Consider the following 20520-nt stretch of genomic DNA (forward strand, 5'->3'; position numbering starts at 1 on the left):
TGGATCCAATCTCTTGCCACTCTTCAACGGTGGATCTCACACCGTGGCCTGTAAGGATGTCGGCAAACTTCGCTGGAAGCGAGCTGCCACCGAGGCCTGCAGACTGTCATCAAATAGGAAAGGGGAAGACTTTGAGAAGCTCGTGCTCATCTCTCTCTCTTCGAGGATCGAAGACGCACCGCCGGAGATGGAGCCGCCGAGGAGAGGAGGACCGGCGGTGGAGGTGATGGGCATGCTCGTTCTGGTGCTGCTGCTGTGCGGCGCGGCGGAGGGGTGGACCGGGGAAATCCACGGGAGGGTAGTGTGCGATGTGTGTGGGGATTCCTCCATAGGACCCGAGGATCACGTCTTGGAAGGTGATTTTTCCGGTCTTTAAACAATCTCTTATCTGGGATTTATGATCTCTGATTCGGTTGTCCAACCTCATAGTTATAGGTTCTTTTATTTCAAAAAAGATTGAGAAATTTCTTGATTTTTGTTACGGGATTTTTTTTCCTTTTCGTGACCAAGTTCAAGATTTTGTTTAGCAATTGATGGTTTAGAGTAATTGGTAGTTTAGTTGTTTCGATGTTTCATTCTACTTCTGTCTGCTTCAACAACTACGTAATTTCTCTTTCTTCATTACTTAAAATCCGTGGTTCGTACATCCCAATTTCATTTGTCAATTTAGCACGCTGATGATCCGGAGTCAAGAAAACTAGGCTACCGAGTACAAAGTGGAAAAAAAGGGATTATTTTGGAAAGGTAATTATACGAAATTCAGCAGCAAGGAATGAAACTTCCACTACAATCGTTGACGTTAGAAGATAGAGGTCAAAAGGACATACAGTAGATTTGGTATTCGACATTTGAAAATATAGAGGATGGTCTTGTGTTGAAGCTCGATCAACTAGTAGAATTGGCAATTGATTCTATCCATCTCTCTCGCTGTCTTTAACTTTTTGAAACTCTATAACTGATCGCATTGTTAGCTATCCCTATGTTCTTCATAGAAATGTGAAATATACTTAGATTTCGAATCAGATCTAAATCATGGTTGTGGTATCTTCACCGTCAATATTAGATTAGTCGATTGACTATATAAGATTAGAGGAAATATTAAGGAAGGTCACCTTACGATGAGTCAAGCTGAACATCCTTGTTAGAAAAGTGTCATGAACTTCTGTGCATGTGACAATATTTGTAAAGTGCTCGCAAAGAACTGGTAATGAAGGACTTGTTCATGGTCTTTGAAATGACTGGCTTATATCTTTGAGTTTCCTTTGAAAAGAATATATTTCACCTATTAATGGGAAATTTTTATTCTAGTGAGCTTCTTCTGACTTCGTGACATTGTAAAAACAATTTTCATCCCCCAGACATGCTATTCTTCAAGTTGCACAAATTGATTGCGAGAAACTATGACAATTTTTGTTGGGTGAGCCTAAAGATTGATCATTATTATGAATTGAGCTGGATATTGTTGAAAACTCAGCTTGATTAAGAATTGGAGATGGCCTCTTGACTTTTGTAAGATGCATGAGTAAGCGTCCAATACTGTATTCTCAATGATGGTCTGGACGTCATATGTTGGGTACAAATCTGATCACCCTACTCAAACTGAAAGCTAAATATCCAATAGAGATAATGAATTTATCAATAGTTCATGATGATCATATCCAATAGTTCATATTCCTATATTAAAATAGTTGTCACTAAGAGTTAAGTGTGGGTACACTTGAAAGAATATATTTGGCATCCAAGATAGTTATCGTGGTTATGTTCTAGTTAACACATTTTGGTGACCTATAAAGCTAGAGGGAGACAGCTCGACCAAGGTAATGAAACAATTGAGTGAATGGTTTGAGAGCATACCTTGTGGTGGGTTGAGAGGCTTGAATTGGGCTTACTTCCACTTATGTTATTTTGTTTTATTTTTTTCTATTTTATTCAATTCTGAGAACCACATCTTTGCTCTTATTGGGGCCACTTGACTTATTCTTTCCTCTTTTTTGGGAGCCATATGTTCCCTATAAGCAGCCACCAAGGATTCATTGATGGGTGGGCTGATTAGGACATAATTTACTTTTAGTTGTTGACCTAAACGGAGAAGTTCTATTTCTGAGAAATGCTATCCATGAATTCACATACAAAATTCATCAGTTCGAACCATTCATGTTGTTTGAAGACAAGTTTTCTGGAGAAGAATCATTATTTAGAGAACATAATATGGCATAGTCTGAGTCATCTTTATCTGCTATGGAGATACACCATGAGTGTTCTTGCCAATCCCTAGAACCACTTTTTGGGAATTGTAGTACCATCAGTAGATATTCAGAGGAAACATGCTTTTTAGTTCTAATTCATTAACGCTCTATAATACTTTGTCTACTCCTTTGATCATATTAGGAGGAGTTTGTTTGTTCTCCAATTACACATGCGATATGTGAAAACCATTGCGAAATAAGGTAAGATCCTCAAAATACTTTATCTGACCTTTTATGACTGTCGACCAGTGTCCTGTTCATGGTCATGATTATATTATTGTACCATGCTTTTAGCTAGATAGACATGGAGCCAAAATTGACATACATTGGGATGAGAGGATGCACAACTATATTGGATAGTTTTATTTTGGTGGATAAACGTGCTTTCAAACTTAAGATTTATTTTCTGACTAATAAATAATTGGGAAACTATGAATCCTAATGGCAGAAGTGGAGAGGGAAAATGTTTTTTATAGGTGTTTTTGGCCCTCCATTCATATTTGAGTTTTGGGTCTTGATTTTTCTTCAGACACTTCGATGTTAAATGTTAAAGCCTCTTGATTCTTTGTTATTGTGTACTTGCACATGGAAACATAACTCACATCCTACACTATATTAGTGACTTCAGACCAGAACTTGACATCAAAATGCCATTACTTAAGAAATTATCTCGTACAAAAAAAATAAAACTTGAAAAATATTTGTTTGAAAGAGTACCAGTGTTTATGTCTATGTGGTACTCTATATTATCCATAAAACAATCAATTGATCTACTTGCTACGATACAGAGCAACAACTATTAATGCTAGGTTGGTAGACCCCCCAATATATGCAAGGGGAGTGTATCGAGAACATGATGTCTCGGCATGGTACATATGATACAATAATTATATACATTGGTTGTTCAACATTGGCAGTTGTTCACATTCCTTGTAGTTCACTGGAGGAAACCTCCATCTTGTTCAAGATGAATGCTTATGTTGGTAAGGGACCTAAATTATTTAAGCACCAGAATCTCAGAAGAGATTACTTGTCTTGCACACACATGATTTTGGAGTTTTATGTGCTGTCTTGCCCTTGTTTGTCAAAAGGTCTGTGGAAGTTGGATTATGCTTGTGGACGGTGGACTGCAAGTCCTTGATTACGAGAAAATCCTGGAATTTGCCGAGAAGTAACACTCCACACGGTTGTATCAAAGCGATGCTCCATTTTAAAAAACTCTTCTACCATTTATTGTAAATTAACTTCTCCAAGAGGATGCACACTGGTTAATTTGGCGTATCCCAAGTTTATAGCTGCCAGTCTTGGCAAGTCTGGAGCATGATATTACCTGATCTGCTAAATCAGTAGTGAATTATAAATTGGTACATATGGAAATCATTCAGGGTAAAATGAAAAAGATGAGCTAGTAGTAATTTTATAAAATGGTTTACTCAATTAATTCCTATATGCAGCAAATTTTCTTATGTAGCTCCTTCTAACTCTAAAATAAAAATCCTTCCTTATATCATTTACTAGATGTATCTCGATGCATTTTTAAAATATGCTGATATAGTGTGTATAAATGAATGAACATGGATCTTCTCAGCCTACCTGATTCAGTAAGCAAAAGTGAATTATGTATCCGAGCCTGAACTGCATGAACCAATGAACCAGATGACAGCGAGTGATATAAAGCTGAGCCAAAATAATTTCACTGCTATATCTCTTGATTCTTCGAATGTTAATGCGTAATGGGTAATTGGGTCATTATTGGAACTCAAGCTTTTTATCATTTGTGAGGAAAAAAAAACCTGGTAATTCAGTGGAACCCATTCTACCACTAATTCAGATCTGGACAGGTAGATTCCTAACATCAAACAGCCACCCATATATGATCTTTATTCATGCCATCAATTATGTTTTATTTTTCCTGCAATTAGATTTTTATATGAGTAGAAAACAATAAGAGTTTGAAGTTTGAACAGCAAGAGTATGTGCATGAAGCATGCCAATAACATTGCATTATGAAAATGTTTTAGTGAATCTGCCAGCCCTGTTGCTCAGCCGTTTCTGCTTGTGGACTAGATAAGTATACTTGAATGTATTTCTTGAATTTGTGTTTGTGCTTATATGCATGTAACCCAATCCACTGCATTGCTGTATTGATGCAGTCATGGGTTTGCAAATTAGTAAGTCAAGGTTCTAAGATCAACATTTAAGTTTCTTTTTTGATGTTAATATTTTACAAATTTTTGTGTCGTGTCGATCTGCATGCATTCATCTATTAATTATTGATGGGTGAGTGACAAGATATCTAGTATTATGTTCTTTACCGCTCATATCATGACACTATAAGAGGAAAAAAAGAAAAGCAAAACAAAAGAAATTCATGTCTCATCCTTGCCTCCTCGGTGCTTATTTAATAATAGTGTCTTTTGAGGAGCGTTCTGCTTGGGGCTCATGAGGACCACATGAATGCCAAGGTAATGTTCTATTGGGCCTGGCTACCATGCTGGTTAAAGGAAAACATATTTTGTGGCCATTGACTGCGTGTCTTACGTTTCCTCGGAGGTTGCTTTGAAGTTTCTTGTGGCAGGTGAATTTGTGCAGAACCTGCAATATGCTTGATTCTCCAGCAAAGTCATTTTACTTGCAAGAACTCGTATGTGCTTTTTCATTCTTATGTTGTTGCAAGTGATCTTGCCTACAGATTTGTTCAGCTAATTTTTCAGCAATTGCAGCCACCTCTGTCGGAGCTGTTCAAGGGCTTACCGTTAAATATGCGCGATCTCATCATCTCACGGGTTGTTTTCGTGTTCCTTGCAGGTGCTGAGGTAGCTATTCTCTGCATAACCAAATCAGGTGAGGTTATTAATTATCAGGCCTTCACAAACTCGAAAGGCATTTACACAGTGGCAGAGACCATGCCTGAGAGCGACAGGTGGGAGTCATGCTTGGCAAGGCCCATCAGCAGCTACCACGAGCATTGCACTCGAAGGGGAGATGCTCACTCTGGGATCAAGTTCACTTACAATTTGTCATCTGGACATTCTCATGCTGTCAAACCATTCCTTTACAAACCTGCTTCTCTCCCAATGTATTGCAGCTGAAATTCATGCCGCATGTTCAGAAACATACCGGGAACTTAGCGGTCCAAAGTCATGTATGTTGATAATTGATTGAGGGGGGGGGGGGGGGGGGGGGGGGGATGAAGGCACCCTAAAAGCTGTAGAAATCAAGTTGGTTGTTCATACTTAGTAAAATGAAATGGCTGTATCTGCTGTATTGGTTATTTGTGTTCATTAGCCACAGTATATGCGCCTTTTTCGCCTTTCTTTGGATTTTGAAGTCTGATAAAAGGGAAAACTTCCCACCTGGTGCAACATCAGGACACTTACAATACTGTTCTTTCTCATGCTGCTGCAGATCTCGTGGCATGCAAAGGTGAGATTATCCAAGCATCCAACATTTTTTTTTAGGTGAAGAGAGTTCAGTGTGGCAGGTACCCTACATTGTAGTATGCCCTTTTGGCACGTCTGAAGCTCTTGACATATATCAGTTAATTGGCAAGCTTGTTTGTTAGAATAAAAGAAGAGTGCTTCCATTGTAGTATGCCCTTTTGGCACGTCTGAATTTTTTTTAAGAGTAAATACAGTAAAATGAGATTTGAATATTGAGAAAAAATTAGAATTGAGTTACGGAGGATTAGGACTTTTCTATTTCTAGAAAATGAAAATAAAAATAAGACCGTTAGGATGAAAGTTACTTATTTTTATTTTGTTATAGGGATTAATTTTTTCCAACTAAATATATTCGAGAAGAGTTGTAGCGTGGACTTAGCATGCATGGCATATTATTTGACTATTATCCAAGAAAGAAAAAAAAATTACAAAACATGGGAAAGTAAATGGTCCTTCAACTTGTTGTCTCAACATGATTAGAGTCATGGCCATCAAAGTGACGAGGACCAAACTATACTTTCAAATCCTGAAATCAAGATGGCGAGGACCAAACTATACTTTCAAATCTTGAAATCAAGCTATAGATCAAATAGGATCCGGCCAATGAGAGTTTTAAGCGAAGGTCCGGTGTAATAGAATGGCGCCATTACGGAAACATCTCGGGGGACTGGATTCGACTATAGCAAGCGTATTTGACCAAAAAAAAAAATATAGCATGAGTACGCCCTACGCGGCTCAACCCATTTACCCCAGAAGTTTGCCCTCACGTGGCACGAAGGGATTGGTGCGGCCACGTTTCTTTCGCCCGTTGGCAGAACGCGGTGCAGACGGTCAACAAATAGAAAGGGAGAGAGGTAGAGAAACGGGCTATAAGGCGGGCCGAACGCAAGAAAGCATGAAGAGAGCGAGCGCGAGGGGGTTACGGAAACTCTCACCTCTCCCTCACGAAAGAAATCTTAGAAGCGAATTCCCCCTCACGAAAGAAATCTTAGATGCGAATCCCTACTTGCTTCCCTTCTTTCTTCATTCGCTTATTCCGACCGGAATATCGGTCGACATCGAAGGAGATAGGCCAGAGGAAGGGCTGGAGGTGATCGAAATTTCGTCGGTTGGCGCGAGCTAGCCGTGAAGATGGGGATCCGATGGGCGAAGCAGATGAGAGATACCTTTGGAGTTCCCTTTTTATGGCTCGTATCCTTGATCTATTTCACTCAGGTTTTTTTTTTCTTCTTTGATCTCTCTTAAAAAAATTCTCTTCCTTGTTCGTTTCTTTTCTTTTTGTATGATATCTTATTGAACCATTGGTTGCTTTCTTGTTTTCTTCTTCCTTTCTTGATTTTTGGTTTTTCTTATTGGTTTTTCGATCTGAGATTTTCTGTCGGTTTTGAGATTTGGGGGGTGGGCGGCATCGCGTAAGGGTTGCGTGTGATGTTGGATATTTTTCCTTTCCTCTAGAAGATTGTCTTACTCTTCTTTTGGTGTATCTCCTACCATTGAAGAAAACTTTTTCTTTCTTCTTTTGTGTTTAAACGATGGAGCTCTTATTTTGTTCTGTTCTTGTTTGGGTTTCTTGATCTGGAGTTCGCTTCCTTATAAATACTTATGCTAATCGTGATCAGGATCTTGATACGTGGCAGCCTTATAATATGTTAGACAATTAGAGTTTTCGAGGTGCTGGTGTAATTAGAGATTTTCTGCTCCTGAGATTGGATTTTATTTTTGGCGTAACCTTTACAGTATGCTATGATTTTGAGTCATCCTGGTTTATCTCAATAACTATAACCTATGAATTGGCATTACTAAGAAAATTCATGCTTTTGATACAAACAATTCCATTTGGTCAATTCTACCACCTTGCATTACCTGTCCTGTTATGTCAGAATCTTATCCATGTAAAGTTAGCGAGATGATGAAGTTGTTTATGTGCCGTTTATATACATGCACGCACACAATCATTCTGTCAACTTTTCATCTTTTGAAGGCAGGCCACCCTTGTCCTGGAAGAAAATTTACTATGAACATTTAACACAAGAAGCAACAGTCTTATATAGAAAATTTGCAAGGCAATTATGAATGCTGATCTTTGTCTAGTTTTATCAGCCTCATGGAATCAAAGCGTATTCTAAGTTCTTCTGTAAGCTATAAAGGCTCTTGTTATGACTTGTAGATGTAACAGCTTTCATAAATGATGCTTAGCATGTGAATATGGGAGCACTGAGAAGTTTGTTCTAACTCTTGTGCTTGAGGATCTGGAGATCCACTAGTTTGAGAAGCCATCTTTGCTTAATTTGAATTGCTGATTTATGATACACTTTAAAAGCTTCAGCTAAACTTGAACACTCTGAGCTAGCTGCATGTTTTTCTAAGATCTGAGATCCTCCTCCCATCCTCGTAACCAAAACTGGTTCTATATAGCAACCTATTCCATAGGCAGACGTTTCTAGTCCTGGTTATGGAGCCTAAGGTTGCTCAGATCTTCTTTAGTTTCCTCCCTAATTAATGCCCTTTCCTTTAGAGGGTTGTAATTTTCTTGATATAGAGTGTCTAATAAAAGGTTTTATTGTGTGCTCCTTGAAGAGGTTAGCCATAGTCAAGGTAGTAGGAAACTAGGAATTCTACCTCTATGCCTGATAAGATGGTAAAAATATCTATTTCCAGTTTGTTGATTTATGGCTTCTTGATTTTGATGCTTGTATCTGAATTCCAAATGCTATACTATTGTTCCGTAATTATACTTGCTTCCGGTGTTGATGACTTGAATAAGCACTATCTTTAAAATTAATTTGGCATTGTTTAAGATTCCAACCTCTAAAATTTGGGGTGACCATGTCAAGCAAGTATTCTTGAAATGTTTGTAGTCTTATATTGTCGATATAGATATGAATAACTATTGTCTTCTTAGCTGCTATCCTTGTATTCAAGTTCTCAAAAGTTTGTTATGCTATCTTAAGCGGTAATAGCTTAAAGAAGAAATGAAAAATGGGTTATTGGCTAAGTTGTCACACTCCACCTCAAAACAAAGCAAGCTATATGTTTCAAATCTGGGAGGTATTTTTGCTAAGTATTTCACAGAGTTAATTCTAACTGGGTGATTTTCCCACCCTATAGAACTAATATCATGAGGACCATCTTTGCTTTTCTTTTTGTCCTTCTGTTTTTTTAAATATTTATAGGAAGTGCTAATGGACTTTGTATGCTACTGTAGGGTTTCCGATCATTTGTGTGGACAGCAGTTTCATACCATATGAAAGACATGCTCAAGCTATCACCCTCAGCATTGCAATTTGTGGTTTCTGTTGCATATTCTCCTTGGAGTATAAAACCAATCTATGGGTAATACAGTCTTTACAAGTACGCAACATGCATAGCATTGGTTATTTTGTTAAATGGAGGTCACCACTACGTGTATAATGAGCCAGTAATTGAGATACTAGACTAATAGTATTCAAATGGAATTAGCATTAATTTCTCTCACCAATATATTTGGGATCTAGTGATGGCGATGCTTCCTTGTTTTCACCATAGTCATAATGTCACCTTGATGCAGTCCTGCTGATGCTTGAAATTATTGAACAGTTGTCTTATGCAGTCAATATAATTATTTTTCCTTCGTTATGCAATAGTGAATTGTTCTGATTTTTGTTATGAATCACATTTATTGAGCAACTACATGTGGATGTGTTTTTGAATGGTTTTAAATTTTGTATAATGCTTCATTCTTAGGATGACATGTATTACCACCACAGACAATCTTTTGTGCATATCAGCACTTAAAGAAACATAGTCCCATCAATGCATGCTCAAAAGATACTCTTTTATTCGTTTAAAGAGAACCTCTTTACCCCACATATACTGGATTATTCTGGTTAATTCTATGATAATAAAAAGACATTTGTAAACCACTGGTATATTTGTGATTATTCTACCCATTGTGTCTATCATTCTTTTGCTGCATTATTGTTTCAAAATAATTTTACTGAAGAAAACAAGCAGTACAAAATGATACATGTGTAGAAGTTCAGTTCTGACTAATATTGTTATATAAATGCATATTGCTGTATATCATATTGTAGGGGTTGATATCCGAGGATAGAGAGGGTTATTGACCAATACTGGGATGGTATATAGGTCCCCCTGTTATACAAAAGTTTTGTATTTTTTTTCCACCAAGGGCTTTGGGAAATAATCATTGTACAGAAAGGTATGGTATGTAGTGTGCTATATGTGTGTGTTTATAAATATAGTGGACATGGGATAAATCGGAGGAGATATTAGATGGCTTATTGGTTTAAATGCAAGTTCTCTAACTTGGTGTGTGATTATTTGCTGAAATCTTTATGTTTTTTTTGCAGTATTTTATCTGACTGTATCCCTATTAGAGGGAGGAAGCGAATACCCTACTTGCTCATATCCACTGTACTCTCTCTTTTGCCATGGCTTGTTCTTGGTCTGACAACATCTTTAAGGAGTTCAAGCAATTCTCTTGCTGCTTTCTTAACAGTACAAAACTTCGGGTCTGCCATGGCAGATGTCGTTATTGATGCGATGATTGCAGAGGCTGTTCGCTCTGAGCAGTATGTGTTTTCTCTTTTTTCTCTCTTTTTTCTTTTCTGATTTGAGAATATGTTAAGAAGGAGCTGAGATATATTCTTTTTACCAGTGCAGAATTTTCTGGTGACCTCCAGTCATTATCTTGGTCTGCAATGGCCTTGGGAGGAATATGTGGGAGCTTGTTAGGAGGATATACATTATCCAATCTCAGAATAGACACAATTTTCCTTCTTTTCTCTGTGCTTCCAACCATCCAGCTATTGTCATGTGCTTTAGTAGAGGAGGCCCCTGCAGGATCTAAAAGTACACCAGATCATAGCAAACAACAACATATAGAATATGAAGCAGATGTGACCTTTTCAAGTGGAAATGGTTCCTTCACTAAGACATTAAAATCTGGCACTTCTAGAAGAAAAAAAAGCAGTCATAAAAATGCTGAAAGGAAAACAAAATCCATTAAATCTGAGATTCGAGAACAGCAGAATGGCTTGCTAGCTGCAAGAGGTTATTTATCTCTGAAATCGGCTGCATATAGTTTGTGTCGAGCATTTAGAAAGCCAATGATTCTAAGGTAGCTAGAGAATCTAATGTTGCTCGAACTATTCCATGTTTTTCCTCCTATACACTAAACTTCATATAACTAATTTTTCGTTGCTATATTTTTGATTTTTTGGAACAGACCTATGGCATGGTTTTTCTTTTCGAACATTACAGTTCCAAACCTCTCAACACACATGTTCTATTATCAGACTGAGGTGTTGCATTTGGAAGCATCCTTTCTGGGGACTGTACGCGTGATTGGGTGGTTTGGCCTAATGCTTGGCACATATATTTACAATCGCTATTTGAAGCATATGAAGCTAAGAAAAATCCTGATGTGAGTAACTTAAACACCTTCAGTTTATAGTTTTTTCTCGTCTCTCTGCTGCATTGTTCTCTAAGTTCTTTGTGATGGTATCTCTATGCTTAATTCTTTTTTGATGATGTACATTATGCTGTCATCTTAATGATGGTCAAGGAGACAATCCTTTGATAAAATTCTAGTAGAAAGAGCATGAAAGAGTCAAAACTATGTTGGGCAACTTAAAATCACTTTGTATGTCCAGTGATAATGTATTGAGTATGCTGAAATGGAGAAACATTGTCTTGAAAGTACCATTATACCACTTAATAATCTAACTTGATGAAGACATGCATATTCAGCATCCAGGCACATAAATAGCCACTTTTGTTTGAATTACAGGTCAACAACTTGAAAATGTTGGCAAAGATATTCATATGAATAGCAGAGATATGTAACTAGTATTCACGAGAAATTTGATTCTAATCCTAAGTAGTTTGACTTTGACATAATAAGAGAAGTGTGTCATTAGGATTTACAAAGAAAGAACTTAACAATCATATGTGTGAGAATGATAACAAGGTTTGTTCCACCCTCTATCTGTAGCAAGCAGAGGTTATCTTGCATATCTTTATTCCACCCTCTATCTATAGCAAGTGGAGGTTATCTTGCATATCTTTTTTTGAGGTAACATGTAAAAGAATGAATAGTCCTAGTATACTGTCGTTGCACACATTTGGTGCAATTTATTGAGGGCTAGCTTCTTCTTTTGGATGTTAATTCCAAAAAAAATACTCAATACAAATACTTCAAATTTTCATATTTTTCAAGAAGAAACCTGAGAAAATTATAAACTGCCTCCTTAGGCTGAAAGGTCAAGCTGCTTTACAGCACCAATTTGGAAGACTTCACCATTATGCTTAATGTTACTGGGAATATAGCAAATGACCATGGCCAAATGGACTTGTGTTAGGTAAATTGGATAGTCATTACGGGGCAATCAATTATAGTTATACTATGAAATGATTTCTGGAAATTTGTCTTTCTAAGTTAACCAACTGCTATCAGTCTATAGCTTTATGGAAAATTCAAATAGGTGTATTTTAATTTTCAGTTCTAGTTAAAGATTCTAGGAATGGGACCTGAGGTGTCTTAGCTCCTCCCACCATATATTAAGCTTAATGAAGATGTTTGCTTTCTTGGCTACTGTTGCCAAACAGGAATGGTGGATGTCCCTGGAAACCCTCAGAAGGATGATATTGTTCTTTTGGGCACCATTTGGTGGTATTTTGGTCAATAATCTGCCTGTCATCTGAGATGATATATTTTAATATCATGCTTTGCTTTCTTTTTTCATAATATTCATTCAATTCTAGGAAATATTTAGGTTTGTTATGTTGTTGCATGAGCTTAAAACAACCCAACTGGTATGACAGGTCTTCTTACTTACTGATAGATGTTATGGTAGGACGATTTGTGCTAGAAGTTGCCTTTGACTAGAATTTGTTACCAATTCAGAAGGTTGATATTAAGTTTAGAGCAATGTGAGTTCTGAAACATTGATTTATTGAGCCACCCCATAGGAATGATTTTACTTGTTGGTCAGTGCAAAACATTGATCCCATGCCTATGATCATACCCATCCAGCCCTCTTCCAACTACTTGGCTTTCAATTTGGATCTATTTGAGTTTGACATGACTTGTTAGTGGCTATCAACCAAATGTCTTCCCTCCTTTCGGGCTTGGGACTGGCATTAGTGGTGTTCCAAACTTGTTTCAGTAAGTTTTATGTACACTTTTGCTGTTAATAACCTTCTAAAATAATTTGCTTTGCTACTAATAGTGAAAGGTCATACAAATCATGTTGGTGCCCTTGTGATCATGATTGCGTATAAGTACACTTCTGCATTTAAAAATGGTCTCAACCATCGCACTGCTGCCCACTTCTGCTAATAGATGTTTTTTTTTTTGTCCAGTATGTTGCCTCCTATAACCTGCTGTATCTATTTTGTCTCTCATGTACTGTTTTGTCTTATTTAATTATCTCTTTTTTTATCCAACGAGAAGGCAGAAATAGAACCTTGACATTGCCAATTCTTATTTGCAAATTGTTTGTTTGACTTCAGGATTTTCTGATATCATAATAATTGATTTTAATCAATAAATATTTTACGCTTTTTTTTTTTTTTTGATTCTATTGGTTGTACTCATACTAGAGCTGTTTGAGCTGCCGTTGTATGAAAAAAAGCTGTTGATCCTTCAATTGGCCCTTGGGTTTCTTGACATCAACAAGATCTTACCATTTCTACTTGTTTTATCGCATGATTTTTTTGGAAGTAATCAAGTTGGTGATGGCGCTCTGCCATCGAGAACATAGGTCTACGAAGTTTATACAATACATCCCCTTTATATCTTCTGTATGTCCTTGTGGCTATCTGGGAATTATGTCCTGTATTTTTTAAAGCTTTTTGTTTAAGTATTTATACATTTTTCATACCTTGACAGGTTTGCTCACATTGGTCTTGCCACTGTGATTCTGTTTGACATTATCCTAGTATCTCGGTCACATGTTCAGTTTGCCATACCTGATAAGTACATGGTGCTTTGGGGTTCGGCTTTGGGTGATGCAATTAACCAATTCAAGTAAGTATATTGATTTTCATTTGGATCTTTTCAATTATAGTTCCCTGGACTGACACTTCCAGATTGATGCGATCAAACTTTGTATGAGAAAAGTTATTGTCATATAGTTCATATTAGTCGATTAGCTTCAATAAGGGAACAGTACTCTTACTCACGTATAGGCGAAGTCTTAAGGATTTGTTTCTCATACCTTATGAAGTTTGATCTCAGTTAATTATAATATGGGATTGTATATTTTCAGGGTTGAATTAAAAATAGTTTAAAACACAATACAAATATGTCAATTGTTTAAATTTTTATGACCAAAGACTTGTTTGAAATGTTTGGCATTTGGAGTTAAACAATTATTTACGTATGTATACATTACTAGCACATCTAAAATGAATTGCATGACCACTTAAAGAGGTAAGTCTGAATGGATATAAATACAAACACATGCACATTCATACAAGCATACATACATACATGCATGTGTGTGTGTGTGTGTGATTCATAAGATATGAGTAACTAGGACTTTGGTTCAAGTTATCAAGTAAGCATGGTTGTGAAGTTCAGATTGTGCTGACAATAACCTAAGGTGTTTTGCATCTGTATGCGTGTTGTTGACACACACTCGCCTAGATGCATACATACATGCATATATTTTGGATGTGTCTGTGTGTATGTGTGTGTGTTGATTCATAAGATATGTATAACTTGGGCTCTGGTTCAAGTAAGCATGGTTGTGAAAGTTTAGGGTGAGCTAATAATAACCTGAGGTGTTTTGCATCTGTATGCATATTGTTGCATTATATAGGTCTTACTTGCATGGGGTGTTGGCTAGAACTGGACCGCAACCCTTTATAATATTAAGAGAGGTTTGTACTTCTCCAATGACATCTGTTTCTGCTTATTTGAAAATAATACTGCATCATCTTGTTTTTATTGCCACTTTTTACAACATGTGAAATAGTTTGGAAGCTTTAGGTGAAACTACTTAGTAAAATATTTCGAGGATGAGGACAGAATCCACAGCATATTAGCTTATTAGTTGACTATGTTATTGGAGCATTTGCGTTGAAAGAAGCTAATATGCTCAAAGAGATGTGCTTGCGAGCATGGGTTCCCCAGCACAGGGCATACCGTGATATGAGTCAAAACTGAAATATTATAGTATAGCAGGTCTACTGACATTTACATTTGTTAATATTTAAGAGACCATCAGGAGGAAGATATTAAACTAAAATTTGAGGAAGAAGAGCAAAGGGTGGAGCCTTGCGGGACAAAATTCCTGCAGATATGAAAATTTTCTAGTGTCGCGAGTGTTAGCTACATATTCTTTCTTTCTTTTTTCTTTCATTTTTTTTTTGTCTTGAGAGAAACTGCATTTTCTTTCTGCTACATTTTCTTGTGAGCATGTGAATGGTTGAGAAATTCAAATTCGGACTGACAAAAACTTGAAAGACAAGGCAATGATGCATGCCTAAGTTCATGCTGCTCAGATGAGAATTTTAAAAATGTTCACATTTTTAAAAGTCTTTTGTATGCTTGCTTACAATTCTTCCTTTCTGACATGCAGGATGATGCCATTTTTGATCATTTCTGGACAGTTATGCCCACCTGGAATTGAAGGAACACTTTTTGCTCTGTTTATGTCCATAAATAACCTTAGTTCCACATTGGGCTCATTCTTGGGAGCTGCTTTGGCTTCAGTGCTGAACATATCATCTGGATCTTTTGATAACCTTCCCCTTGGCATTACTGTGCAACTAGCAGCCACTCTTGTTCCCATTGCCTTCCTGTTTTTGATTCCAAAGGAAGCTACAGGGCTGACTTCACAATGATAACTAATCAATACTCAGCATTGCTCAAAAGAAAGACTAATCAATACTCAGCTTTTGTTTTCTTCCTCAACGCTCTCTTCCTGCTCCAATAGAGTTTGAAGTAGGATTAACATTGCAGAGCGGTGAAAGTGTAGATTGTTAGATCTCTACGCACAAACAGAACACAGGTCGTTGCTTCATTTTCTTACAAAATTGCTGTGGAGGAGGCGGGAAAGTTTTGATCGTTTCGCTTGTAAAACAAAATTTTCTTATAAAGAATCTAAATCTTGGTCCCTATTCTTTAGTGATCAATATCTTGTCTCCAATGTTAAATCTACGGCTTCTTATATTTAAATGGGGGATAGTGAGTGTAGTCATCTCGAATCATGAGGATGTGCCAATTTGAAATATTAGATTAGGTTGATGGCTTTTTCCTCCAGATCATCACATAGATTGATTAAAGCATTTGAAAGAGGGCGTAGCATTTTTTTTTTACAATTTATTGCTCCAATGGTTTTCATAGATCTTCACCATACTTCTTCTTTCTCTATTAAATTATGGGCCAGTACTTGCCAACAGTCACTAAAAATACTTGAAGAATACTTTCATCCCAAGCAAGAATCACATAGATGCAATGTTTTGTGTTGATTTATATTTTATTTAAAAATATATAATTTATCATCGTCGTTATTATTTGGTATCAAGATGTGCTATATCGGTACTGAGTTCTGTATCGGTGCTATTATATCATTATGTTAGTATGTTTGATATGAAAGCTGATTCTGTGTATTGAGTGTTGGTACATTCTTTGTATCATGTACCAGTATCGAACCGATATGGTATCGTATATTTTGTACTATCTAATTTGGTATGGTATGATATATAATATTTGGTATGGTTGGGGAGAAGTCTTTTTCAAATGATATATATTTAAAGTAAACTCTTTGGGCATCACCTGCAGTAATTCTGGTAGGCTCGTAATGGAAGCCTATTTAAATTTTGACGCTCCACATCCGCAAGCCAGTGTGCAGCTGATTTTCTTCTTGAAATATCATATTTTTTGTTAAAAAATAAATATTGTTTTCCTAGAATATGATCCAAGTTTTTCATGAATAGATAATCGACATTATTTATATCATGGCTCCCTCTACGTTGTGGCTTGTCATTATTATTCACCTATTGTGCTGTGTGCATTATAAGGTTGGCGATGACGTAGCATGTTGCTCATCTGAAACACTAGTGACGACTCTAAACGCTGGAACTACTACTAAATTTTTGTTCTTTCAAAAGTGTCCTTTGTTCAGGTTGTCAAGGCAAATTCTTTGGCCTGGATTAATTTTTAATTGAAGCTTTGGTCTGGATTATTGCCCACTTGAATTGGACCATGGCTTCATATCAAGTTCAGTCAGCTTATCAGACAAATCAAACAAGATTGTGGATTTAGCTTGTCAACTTTAAACCGTACAGGAGAAAAAACCATTAGAACAAACAACCAAGGACCTCAACTTGTCGCAGCTCTCAAAAACAAAATAATTTGGAGTACAATCACATCTTCATTGATTTTTTGGAGCCAGGGAAAGAACCCCTCGTTTCAGAATCATAAGTCTTTAGATAAGATGCCACACTCTCGAATACCTTGATGCATCCACTTCCGATTTAGGGATGCAATCAGGCATCTTTTAAGGAGGATGCAATGGAAAAACAAGACCTTAAAAATCTGAGTGAAGAAAAATAAACTAAAAGTGCATTCGGATCATAGTCAGAGTCGGAATGGATCGGAATAAAAATCAAAATAGCCATATTCTCCGTTTGAATACCATGAAAGAGTCGGAATTGGATTTTGAGAGATTAGGGCCTTTTCCATTTCTTCTTGAAATCGGAATGAAAATGGAACTCTCTCCAACCAAATAATTAGAATGGAAGCCATTCATTTTCATTTCCAATTCTAGAGCCCAACTTCCCCGAACTAAATATGCCTTAAGCTAAAAAGGATTATGGCACCGGAGTTGGACCAGTAGGTTGGCACCCATCTCCTCCTGGAAGAGGTACAGTACTCATCCAAATGGCTGCATTCCCGCGTTATTTTTTTTTGTGGGGGGTGGAGAGGCCCGGGCCCAAAGTTGAGGTCCGCCCAGGATTAAAACCTCAAGCCCAAGCCCTACTATGAATGGAGCTCAAAGCAGACTACTTTTTATCTTGTTATCCTAAAGTTGGACGCGGTCCCTTTTTTTTCAATTAATTTACTCCCTTTTGAAAAGAAAAACCATTATAACTTGGTGGTCCTCTCTTATGTGAGCGTGCGATTCCTTCGCAGAACTGGGAGAGATTTGAGAAACCCATTAAGATCAGGCATGAGCACAATGCCACTAGAGTAGAGGTAATGAAAGGCGATTCTTTTGCTCCACCATCCTCTGGCCCCATGCAGCACAATTAGGACTCCACCATGGTATGCTGGTAAAGAACAAACAAACGACGATCACGCCTTCTTATCCCACTTCTTTCCATCCGATAAGTGAAGGAAATCACTCCAACATACACATCTTGCAATGTTTGACCTCCCCTTCCATCTTTTCAGTATTGCGCGTGATCTACCTAACATGGATTCCACAATTTTTGATGCTGGATGAAATTTCTCTATGGAAGGAATTGAAGAGGAAGAAAAAGAGAGAGAGAGAGAGAAAAGAGAAGCAAGCATTACATGCTTGATAGGTGGGATTGCTAAGGACATCCTTATCAAACCACTCAAGTTCGCATGCTCGTATCAGTAATGGTCCCATCTCATGCAGACCTCAAGCTTAAGCAAAAGATTTGGGCTTTGGTGTTGGTGGAAGCAAGATAGTGTGATATTTCTAAATTAGAAAAAAAAATAATCTCAAAGGACCGTTGACATTTTCATTCTTCTAACTGTCACTCCTTTTATTTCGGAGCAATTGGATGATTATTGAATAAATACTTCATAAATTATATGGATTTATTTCTTATTTTTTTCCAAGCTATCGATAAAGCATGTGTTAAAATATAAAGAATGCTATGTTGAGGAATAGTGATAGGTTGAAGTATCCGCCCATAAACTTAAGTTTGTAGGTTAGATTTTAACATTCTACTGCGATTGCGAATCTAAAGTAGTAAAGATAAGATTTATCTTATATTGTGTTGCTTTGTTGCGATTATTTAACCATAAATGTTACGCGACATTATATTATTTTTTTAAAAAGATATACACACATGCATTACTTTGCTAGTTGGAAATTTTAAAAATTAAAAATATTTTTATTTTTCATTATTTATATTAACCTTAAAATTTGACTGTATTGTCATAATATTTTTTCTGTATTGATTAATTTTTTGGACTGAACTAAATTTCTTACTAGATTCATAAATTGAACAGTTTATTTTAGCACGACTTATATTAATCTAATATTTTCTAAGTAGAATTCTGTAGAATGAGAAAAAAGAATCAGCTCAAAATACACCATTCGGCAGCGTATCCAGATAGCTTTTTTTTTGGTTTAAAAAAAAAAAGAAGAAGATGGGAGGAAAAGACAAGCCCACCCTCGCGTAGCAGTCTCCACCGGGCCTCCACCCCGCCAGGAGAATGTTCGATGCGGGTAGAAATGACCATGTGTTGGGTATTCCGGCTAGGGGTGGCAAAATATGACCCGACCCGCCAACCCGACCCGTGTTCGACCCGCCATAAACAGGTTTGGGTTTGGCCTAAACAGGTTCGGGTCGTAAACAGGTCGACCCGTTTAACCTGTTTATTAATTGGGTCGGATACGGGTTTTAGATGTCTGACCCGTTTAAACCGTTTGACCCGTTTAACTGTTGGGCAGGTTAAACAGGTCTAAACAGGTTAAAGGGTTAAACAGGTTAAAGGGTTAAACAGTTTAAACAGGTCTAAACAGGTTAAACGGGTCTAAACAGGTCTAAACAGGTCGGGTTGGGCAGGTTAAACAGGTTGGGTTGGACAGATTAAACAGGTCTAAACAGGTTAAACGGGTCAGTTTGGGCAAACAGGTTAAACAGGTCGGGTCGGATTGGGTAAACAGGTTACCTGTTTATTAAACAGGTTAAACGGGTCGGGTCGGATTACCTGTTTAATAAACAGGTCAGGTTCAGGTTTGCAATTCCTGACCCGTTTAATAAACAGGTCGGGTTCAGATTTATAGTTTTCTGACCCGACCTGTATTTGACCCGACCTGTTTATGCCTGATCCGACCCGATTACTACCCCTAATTCCGGCTGGTTTTACTCATACCCTCTCCATCCGTGATCCGGTTCGGTTATCCCTCTGAGCTCCAGCACGAATATTATGTATGACTACGTTACACCTGGCACTATCGAGGTTACCAGCAGAGCGATATGTCCTTTCAGATTTTATGTCCGAGAAGAAAGCATTTGGTCTTCATAATTTAATCGATATTTATGTATTTTGAATTTAAAATTACTTGGTTGGAAGTTAGACCATGTTTTTACTAGGCTATTACCTCAGTGGTCCGGATAGCTTTTGAGAAATCTTTTTTTCCCTTCATCCGGCGAGACATGACCCCCAAAGCTTGCGACCCCGCTCTTCAGAGCGTGCACAGTAATCACCGCTCTTAGGCGGTCAAAAAGGAACCGCAGGGAAATGCACGGACACGTATTCTGCCTCCTGTCGAGCGAATAATTATAACGATTCCAGGACATGATGGTCGAGCCATGGAAATAGACCTATCAATCCGGACGGCGTTAGTACCATAGATGCAAGTGGCCGCGCGTGCTCTGCCGTCAGGCTCCGTATCCACTTCCACTCCGCCCGCCGGCCCCTCCTCTCTCTCTCTCTCCTCTACAAATGCAGCAATACGTTACGTTATCATGATGATGCCCATAACCTCTCTCTGCGCGCCGGCCGCACATCACCCAGGGCTCGCCACGTCCCCCACTTCCACTTACCTGTCCCCCAGATCTGTTGGGCCCCACCCGAAGGATCTAGTGGCACGCGTGCCGGATCCGAC

At 37.7% G+C, this 20520-nt stretch overlaps 2 protein-coding genes across 3 annotated transcripts; both read left to right on the plus strand.

Annotated features, from left to right (window-relative positions):
- On the plus strand, window positions 1-5542 carry LOC103698897. Its single transcript, XM_017846835.3, has 2 exons — window positions 1-356; window positions 5055-5542. The coding sequence occupies exons 1-2, from the start codon at window positions 188-190 to the stop codon at window positions 5336-5338; spliced, it is 453 nt and encodes a 150-aa protein (XP_017702324.2). The 5' UTR covers window positions 1-187; the 3' UTR covers window positions 5339-5542.
- Window positions 5543-6557: 1015 nt separating this feature from the next.
- On the plus strand, window positions 6558-15838 carry LOC103698630 (probable folate-biopterin transporter 4). 2 transcript variants are annotated; one of them, XM_008780690.3, is made up of 7 exons: window positions 6558-6904; window positions 8895-9022; window positions 10042-10263; window positions 10350-10811; window positions 10920-11117; window positions 13587-13724; window positions 15283-15838. In XM_008780690.3, the coding sequence occupies exons 1-7, from the start codon at window positions 6821-6823 to the stop codon at window positions 15545-15547; spliced, it is 1497 nt and encodes a 498-aa protein (XP_008778912.1). In that variant the 5' UTR covers window positions 6558-6820; the 3' UTR covers window positions 15548-15838. The 2 variants fall into 2 exon arrangements, with proteins under 2 accessions (XP_008778912.1, XP_008778968.1); XM_008780746.3 differs by lacking the exon at window positions 6558-6904 and adding an exon at window positions 6956-8737 and having other exon boundaries at window positions 15283-15620.
- Window positions 15839-20520: the final 4682 nt, after the last annotated feature.

Source organism: Phoenix dactylifera, chromosome 9 (genome assembly GCF_009389715.1).
Source record: "Phoenix dactylifera cultivar Barhee BC4 chromosome 9, palm_55x_up_171113_PBpolish2nd_filt_p, whole genome shotgun sequence".
NCBI classification, from domain to species: Eukaryota; Viridiplantae; Streptophyta; class Magnoliopsida; order Arecales; family Arecaceae; genus Phoenix; species Phoenix dactylifera.

Coding starts and splice junctions, on each gene's coding strand:
- LOC103698630 (XM_008780690.3), top strand. CDS start 6,821: ATGGGGATCCGATGGGCGAAGCAGATGAGAGATACCTTTGGAGTTCCC. Junction 11,118..13,586: donor AAGCTAAGAAAAATCCTGAT/GTGAGTAACTTA, acceptor ATACCTTGACAG/GTTTGCTCACATTGGTCTTG. Junction 13,725..15,282: donor GATGCAATTAACCAATTCAA/GTAAGTATATTG, acceptor TCTGACATGCAG/GATGATGCCATTTTTGATCA.
- LOC103698897 (XM_017846835.3), top strand. CDS start 188: ATGGAGCCGCCGAGGAGAGGAGGACCGGCGGTGGAGGTGATGGGCATG. Junction 357..5,054: donor CGAGGATCACGTCTTGGAAG/GTGATTTTTCCG, acceptor TGTTCCTTGCAG/GTGCTGAGGTAGCTATTCTC.